General features: G+C 35.9%; 1 protein-coding gene across 1 annotated transcript; it reads left to right on the plus strand.

The window, feature by feature from the left end:
* Positions 1 to 4,219: 4,219 nt before the first annotated feature.
* RB195_007483 (uncharacterized protein) lies at positions 4,220 to 7,632 on the plus strand (the record flags this gene model as incomplete). Its single annotated transcript, XM_064181135.1, has 3 exons — positions 4,220 to 4,276; positions 7,212 to 7,255; positions 7,530 to 7,632. The coding sequence occupies 3 exons, from the start codon at positions 4,220 to 4,222 to the stop codon at positions 7,630 to 7,632; spliced, it is 204 nt and encodes a 67-aa protein (XP_064037948.1).
* Between the last annotated feature and the right edge of the window lie 1,222 nt (positions 7,633 to 8,854).

Here is an 8,854-nt window from a genome sequence, read left to right on the forward strand (position 1 = left end):
AAAACCATCATTATACTAAATCGTACTGATAAAAACATGATCGTGATAAATATGATACCATCATAAAGGATAAAGAGTAATGTCACTGGCGTATCAATCCACTTGGGGGTGCGCCAACGCGTTTTCCTGGAATTGGTGATCGTTGAGGTTTTTGGAACTCGTGTTGGCCTATACAATGACTGGCGAGGGCCAACCGATGATCAAGTCAATGTTTCTACCCTCCCAGACAAGTCTGATCCTAATTTATCGACACCGGAGGGATGAAAGGCTTAGTAAGCACTAGGGCGGTGGATCGTGTGGCTACAACGGAAACTTTCTTCTTGATACCATAATACTGATAAAAAATAAGGATCTTGCATCAGATCAGGCATCTACTATAAAAGCGGCTGTCTGCATGTGTGTATCTAATTTCTGGCAAACATAGTGGGGTAACATCTAGAGAAGTACATACAGAGGCGTACATTTCGGTAACCGCCGCATAGGGGGTCCGTCTCACTGGTTTCTGGCACCTGGACACCACTTTGACTCTGCTTAACTCTTCAAATTTAATCTTTCCGCTTTTTTGGCGCAGACGCACCAAGTCGACGTCGTAGAATCCTGGATGACGCCGTCAGATTCGCCCACCTTCTCTTGTTGCTTTCTAAAGCAGGCACATTTAGCTGATGTTTTGGGACTCGTCCCACCTCACTTCAATGCTTTCTCGCGAGAACATGTGATGATGTTTTGGAGCTCCACTGAAGCATGGGGAAAAAAAGAAATAAATGCGAAAGTTTGTTATGCGTTTAATCACGGCAATTTTTTATAACAACATGAAGAAGTAACGATGATTTAAAATTAATTAAGGTTTGTAACTTAGAAAAAGTACATATATGTATACATAGAAATGAAGTATTTAACAAAATTCATGAAGGAAAAAATCATTGGATAAAAAATGCTGAAAAGATGAAAATACTCAAATGGAAAAAGGGATGGTCGCTCTCTCATTGAGCTTCAGCTTATTATTCCACATTTTTTTTTGTTTTGTTTTTTCGGAACTAGTTTGGGAAAATACTGAACGCAGAATAAAAAATTATTATAGAGACGAGGGGTCATGAGTACGAAGAGAAGAAAAAAGAGTGTTGATTATACAAGGCGTTCTGAACTAAGCTTTTACTTTGCTTTTACTTTAAAGTAAAAGTAAAGTAAAGTGCTTTAAAAAATTTCGTCAATAAAATGGGAAATATTGAGTATGAGAGAAGGAATCAAAACGAGTGAGTATTCGGTTCCCGCAATCAGCTGTTGATTTGAGATGAAACCATCGAATAACAAAGTAAATATAGCTTTATAGACATAAATAACAATATAACATTATAAATAATATAATAAAAGTTTTGAGTGCGAAAATATACAATACAAATAGTGCAAAAATGGTTTCTTTAGATGTTTTCTCTGCTGTTCTTGTGAGAACAATGGAAGTGAAAGCAAAGCGCTTTAATTGAATGTGGCGAAATAAAAAAAAAATTGATCCTCCTAAGAATTTAATTTACTGTCATAACCATCAAATCGAAGCATTACAGTCTTCCATTTTATTTTTTTTTCATTTATAAGAAATGGAATTAACAAGACTATTTTTCGTGGATTCGATGGCGCAGCGTGATGTGTCGCTGTTCTTATCGCAGCGATCAAGGATCAATCTCCGGCAAAAGTGGGACTTTTGCAGTTAGTGTAGCAGAGTCTAAACAATACATTTCTCAACCGACGATGACGAATTTTTTTATTATCACACGAAAAAGCAATTTCGATGCTGTTACTGGGCGAAAAAAAGACATCTACAGGCGCAGCTAAGTGTAGAATTAGTACAAAATAGGCTTCAAGAGTTTCTGAATAACGACGCTCAAAGCGAATTTCACGCAATAAAGCTGCTTACTAAAAGTTAAAGTTTAAAGTTTCCGGCGTCAATCAATCCGCTTGGGACCACGCCACCGCTTTCACTTTAATTCAGAATCGTTCGAGGTTTAGGAACGTGTAATTGGTGTAATTGACCTATACATTGACTTGTGGGACCTAGCCGACGGGTCAAGTCAGTGTTTTTATCCTCCCAGGCAAGCCTGGTACCAATTTATAAGAACCCCGCAGGGATGAAAGGTTTGGTGAGCACTAGGGCAGACTCGAACCTCCGATCGATCGATCGTACAGGATCGTGCGAAACCTCTAAACGACTGCGCTACACCGACCTCAAGTTGCTTACTGTTTCAGACAGTTACATTATCTGGCACAGTATATATCGTAGTATATTTTTTTGTATTTTGGAATAGCCGTAATATTTCAAAATTCTCCGATACGATGATGATATTTGTGAATCGTATAGGGTCTGTCGGTCTATGGCCACCACATATGATTTTATGACCGTGCTGTATGCATGAATCGTTTCGGCTTTATCGTTCGTTTCGATGCCCGGACAACTATCACTTTTATTGCGCTCTCACCCGTCGAAGCTCTAAAGGTCTCTGACGCTTTTCGCGACCTTTTCTTCATGACCCTATTCAAATGGGACCTAGTCATCGACGGAAATCCTTCTTTTTCGGAAGTCAATAGAAGTTTCATGAATGCGCCCCTGATGGTGATGAGGCGTGGTGGCATGGTATGCATATGCAAGTCCATTAAAAACAATATTCCCACCGAACACGGTTATTTTAGAAAAAGCCGAGAATTTCGTGGATTTTCATAAATCTTACTATTCAGAGCTACTCCTGTGTTATTCTTCCTGTTTGTGGGAATTTTTGCAAATGCAGAGAACCGTAATCCTCTACAGTTTCTCCCTATGATGCCTTTTTTTTTACAAGGAAATCGTGTTTTTAGCAGATATTTCTAGCTTTAGATTCTTCCAACTTTTTGAATCTACTTTGAATTTTTCTCTTTTCCCTTCACCTGCTATTCGATGTTCTGCTGTGTTCTTATTGTACTTTTCAATACATTCACTTTCATTTTTCATTTTCAATACAAAAAGATAATGATTATTTTGAATGAATGGCTAAAAAAGTGAAAAAAGGGGTAAAGCAAAATAAGGGCCGAAAACCGAAAAAATTCTTCTTAGGTAAACAAGAATTTGCAGAGTATAATGCTTTAGAAATTTCCAATAACTAATATTATATGAGAAAATCCTACTATCCGATCACGAACTGTCCTTAACGGTATAACAATATAGTCATCCAATACGATGTGTCAGAAAAACAATAAGAATCCTATTTTTATCTATTATTTTTAAAATTTCCATTGTTTTATTATTTTTTTTTTGTTATATTATTTTTTAAAGTTATAAGCTCAATATAAAAAGAATTGAAGAAAAATCAAGAAATCGTCGAACTGTGCGAAGGTCTTCCAACTGTGATTGGATTTATTTCTAAGCAGTCCATTAGAAAATTTTCTCTCTTTTTTTTTTTGAAAATTTCGCTTAGGTTATGCCAGAAGAACGTGACCTAGGCGGAGTGCGCTGACCAATCACGATTCCCCTTGGAGCGCACAACCAATCGTAGTGCAGCCAATAAACTACCAATTACAGCCGCAGTAAGAAAGCTTGGTTGCGTAGCTCTGAATGGTTAAGAAATTCGTTTCTATTGAATTTCTTGAGCTGAAATCTCTCAAAACAGAAGATGAGGAATCTGGACCTCTCAAATGCCTTTGAAACTCGCCCAAATTGCTGCATAGAGTTTAGAGTGCACAAAAAATAGTGGATCATCCAATAAATAACGATAATACGTCCTACATATTTTTTCCCTTTCCCGGACTTCTGGTAAATTCTTAATGTTCTTATTGCGACACAATCCCATGAAATTTAGTATGTAGAATCAAAACGGTTCACTATGTAATGGATGATGCAATAATTTAAAATCCTTGTTTAAAGGCATCACCCCAGGAATCTGGCGTGGTATGGATTTTCGTTGGAATATATCTATATCGGGTACTAGACTATGAATGCAGGGATGGTTCCGCTCAATTTTCCCTGCATCACTGTAAACAGACGGCTCCGGAAGGCTGTTTCTTACGACGCCCTCTATTGCAATGCCCCATCCTTTCGCTTCGCCCCCGCCTGCGATTCGTCGAATGAAATGAACTGCCTAAATCCCAAAAATAGTCCGAATAGAATTTTTGACGAATTGCAGGCGGGGGCGGGGCACAGAGGTGGCGCGTTGTAACAGAGAACTTCATAAGGAACCGTATTCCGAAGCCGTCTGTGACAGTGATGCAGGGAAAGATCAGCGAAACCACTCCTGTATTCAGAACCTACGATCCGTTATTGGTATACTCCAATGAAAATCCATATTGCGCGCCATATTCGTGGGGTGATGCCTTCAATCGGGGTTTTTAACCGGTAGGGATGGATTTTCCGGGTGTTTTTATTAATATATTTGGTCGTAAACGATCAGATGGTACAGGTTAGCTGAGGGATTGACACCTCATGCGATCCTACTACTCTTACTGCATCATTGACGATAATTTGTGTACGGAATGTCTCGTACACACACGCAGACACACATACACATATGCGTACACACATATATATATGGATATATACATACGCGTATATCATCACCAACATTGCTGACACTCTTCAATATTTGCCTTTTTTTATCACTGTTTACGCTCAGCCACGATGTCTCATCATTCCCTTATCACCGATTCTCGGCTCTGCATGTTCGATGCAGCGGTGCTGGTGATTTCCCGGTCCCATACCACAATTACATCAGTTCTTAGCTCTTTATTACCTCGTTATACCCGAGAATCGTGAAAAATCTCTGAAATTTCTGTTCCCTATCTCCATACTCTATAATAGAGCCACGAAATACTGTAATAGCCTAGGGAAAACCTCAGGCGAACGGTCTATTTTACGTTTTCGAAGAATTTGAACGAAAAGAACGCCATGAACTTTATTTTAAAATAAAGAAAAATATTTGCTTAAGTGGTATATGCACCTACTACTTTTAATCTTATAACAAATATTTTTTCATTGTTGTTTTTTTTTGTGGCGTAATTGTGATTATGTGAATATTTATATTTTAGTGCATAATTATTAATTAATAATTATCTTAATACATTTTAATTAATATTAGCCTTAATAAATAATTTAATAAATTAATAGCTCTTGTATCTTTAGAAGTAGTATCTGGAGGTTTTATTAGCATTCATTGTTCACGTGACCCAAGTGTAGATAACGTTTAAAAATGTGATTCTATCTCAACAAATTTGCAGACAGAATTTTTCTTTGGAATTAATTCTTTAATTTTAAGACTTCACTTCATTTATTTTCATTTTCATTTTCCGCATTTTTGTCAAAATGTTAAAGTGGTGCCGTAAAAAAAAACAAATTAGAAAGTTCCAGAAATGAATCGAAAATCAGTTACTTTGAATAATTAAAACGTTTCCTTTTTTCCCTCTTTATCTTCTATCCATTAACGAGAATAGATTCTTCTTTTTTGACTATTGGATTTTTTTCGAGGATAATTTTCGCAAAATTTCGCATTCAACAATCTAGCAGACTTCTGATATTGTTCTGAACAAGTTTGAAGAAAATAAACAAAAATCATTTGGATTGGAAATTTGCTGGAATTTTTTTACTCTGCATTTAGTTTTCTTTAGAAGTGGAAGAGATTTTTTTAGTGTTCATTGGATTTTTAGGAAATAATTCATATTTTGGGACGTAAAATGACGTCATTTAGTCATAATGGCTGATGTTAGCGTGGCTTAGGTGCAGTCGTAGGTCTAAAAAAATACAGTAAGTGAAAATTTTAACTCTATAATCATTACATTTGGACCTTCAAACATTTAAACAAGGAGTTCGAAAGTGTCTCCTACTTGAGAAGGAACAAAAATAAAATTCGAACAGTATTTTCAATATTATTATTTTTATTATTATTATTATTATTATTATTATTATTACTATTATTATCATTGTAATTATCATTACATTATTATTATATTAAAATGCTTGTAGTAACAGTGATCTAGGAATATTCACAAAATTTATTCTAACTACTTGTAGATTTTTCAGGATTTTTTTTTCAGCAGTGCGTAAATAAGCCAGAATTTCTGATTTCTAATCGGGACATCGTCTATCACTCAGTGAGATTTAGGAGAATTAAGCTCCTCTTCAGCTTTTTAATCTAAATAAAAAGTTAAGCAGTGGCCTTTTCGTGGCCACTGATGCGACAAGCGACAGAACTATACAGGAATCGCGTCCGACGTCGGTAGCAGCGACTAGCAACCCGGCGCTGCAATTTTTACAATTTATTTATTCATTCTTTCTCTGATTGTATCGCATAGATTATATTTTATAAATGTGGTTCTTTTTGAACGAAGAATTATGTAGAAAAGAGATAGTACTGTCTCCAACTAGTTCTCTATTTGTCGAATTCCCTCATTTAAAAAATCATTGAAGGAATACGGGATGTTATAGTCGTAGTAATATTTTTTTGGGGAAAATTTCCTAGATAGAAAAAAAACGAACGAAATTTCAAATATTACTCACTTTACTTCGCACTTTATACTTCAAATGATTTACAGTTGTCGTTTGAAATATGCAAAATATATAAAAAAAAAATTTGTCAATTTGTCCGAGAACTTTCGACTCAACCTAATAGTTTCTAATCCCGTGTTCGAAAAGCACGTCGCATCGCTTCACTTTCATCCTGATGGAATCCTTTGAAGTACTAGTTTCCCTTATTTCTATCTGTGTTTCTATTTGTGTTTATGTTCAAAGAAATGGATGATCGAATTGAATTGATTGAGTTCTGAAGTTCTTATTCCGTAATATCCTCTTATCCTATGCAAATAATGATTTAGAAGTTAAAAATTATAAAAAAAATCTTAAATTTATTTAAATTATGAATATGGGTAAAAGATACGAAAGATATAGAACAAAGATATTTTAATAAATACTATAATTATTAGAAAATATCAAATGTTACTAAAAATATAAAATATTTCATTAAAATATTATAGCTATAGAAAAGAGATAGTGTGACTGCCTTCAACAATAGTCACACCAAAAAAATCAACGGAACGTATCTCAAAGGACACAAATATTGTAAACAAAGAAAAAAGTTATGAACAGATTTAAATACTTCGAAAAACGATTAGAAATAACATTCCTTTCTTTCTAAAGAATACAAATTAGCTTTTTCTGTTTGAATGGTCGGTTTGAAGCTCCATTCAGGACTCTCAAATATCAATTTTAGGCAATTCGCATAAGGATAGAACGACTTCTTAGAGAGTTACAACAGTAAGTATCCGGAATATCGTTTTTCTAATTTTGCGCCAACCAAAACCTCGAATTATCCGGGATTTTTTTCGCAGTTTTTTCTGCTACAAAATGTGAGAAATGGCCTCATAGCTGTGATGTTGCCTAAAAGATTTAAATATCTTAAGGGAAAGGCGTAAAAAATGCGCAATTTATTTGTTTGACTTATTAGATATTCATATATTCAAATCGTACCATAAGGGAATTAAAGAGAATTTTTTCTTGACACTGTGACACGTTTTCCACAAAACTTCAGCCATCAATTATCGATCGTCTCGAGGATCGAAAATACCCAACGGCGTCTTATCAGCCACACTACAAATACCCTCCCCATCTTGGACTGTTTGTCGAATGACTAAACCAAACGAGGCCGGAACTCGCTAGTTGTACTTCCAATCCATGAAAGCATTTTCGTTACAATTCACATGACGTGTGAATCAATAATTGTTAGAATCGATCAATTTTCGAACATTCTCCTGTATAGTGAATCCAGAGTCTTCCTGTTCTTGATGATTTTTTTTTAAATTGCTGTTGTATTGTCTGCATCTGTGCTTATCAATATTTAGTATCCTTAGGGAATTGTGACTACGCTCCTATTCGTGTCTGATGATTTTAATCATGCATTTAACAGTGCCAGTTTCTTTATTTCACTGTTGTTTCAAGTCACAGTTTTATTTTTATTCACTAAGACACTAAGAAATAGTTGTTACAACCGAATGTACATAAAATTCGTATTAAAATTATCAAGGTAATACTCAGTGCAGGTGTAGCGCAGTCGGTTAGACGTTCCGCTTCCTGCACGATCGATCGGAGGTTCGAATTCGCCCTAGTGCTCACCAAGCCCTTCATCCCACCGAGGTCCGGATAAATTAGTATCAGACTAGTCTGGGAGGATAAAAACACTGACTTGACCCGTCGGCTGGGTCCCACAAGTCATTGTATGGGCCAGTTACACGTTCGTGAACCTCAAATGATTCTAAATTGAAGTGAACGGGTGGTGGCGGGTCTCAAGCGGATTGATTAATGCCAGACACACTTTATCCTTTATCTTTTATATCCTTTTTTAAAAGATATTGAATGGCGGAAAACCCTCTCTTAGGGTTATATTTGAACTTCAAATTTTGATTTCAATGAAACATCAAATCTTTTCTACTTGGTTAATCAACTGACCATGGACTTTTTTCTTGAAAAAAAAATCGTTCTTATCGCGATATTCGAACGTAGGTATTCGTAATGGAGAAGTAGAGGAAAAACTAAATCGTTTACTTTGTTTGACTGATTAGATATTAATATATTTGCGCTGTACAATAGGGAAATCAATATGACCTTTGCAATAAAATTCAACCAGGTACAAATCGTAGTTAGTTTGAAAAATTGAAGCATTACGGGCATGCCGGTAGAGTTTATTCTGCCTGTACGGATAATCGCGATACGTGTTCTGATGGGCCGGGGCCGGGGCCAGAGAGCAGAATAGACGTATACCATATACAGAAAATTTAAGAGATTTGATGCTGTCGCGTCGCGGTCGACGGGGCAGACATGCGTGTCAGCGATGTGCCGCAGAATTCTAGCACGTATTTT

The sequence above is a fragment of the Necator americanus genome, chromosome I, assembly GCF_031761385.1.
Source record: "Necator americanus strain Aroian chromosome I, whole genome shotgun sequence".
Taxonomy (NCBI): Eukaryota; Metazoa; Nematoda; class Chromadorea; order Rhabditida; family Ancylostomatidae; genus Necator; species Necator americanus.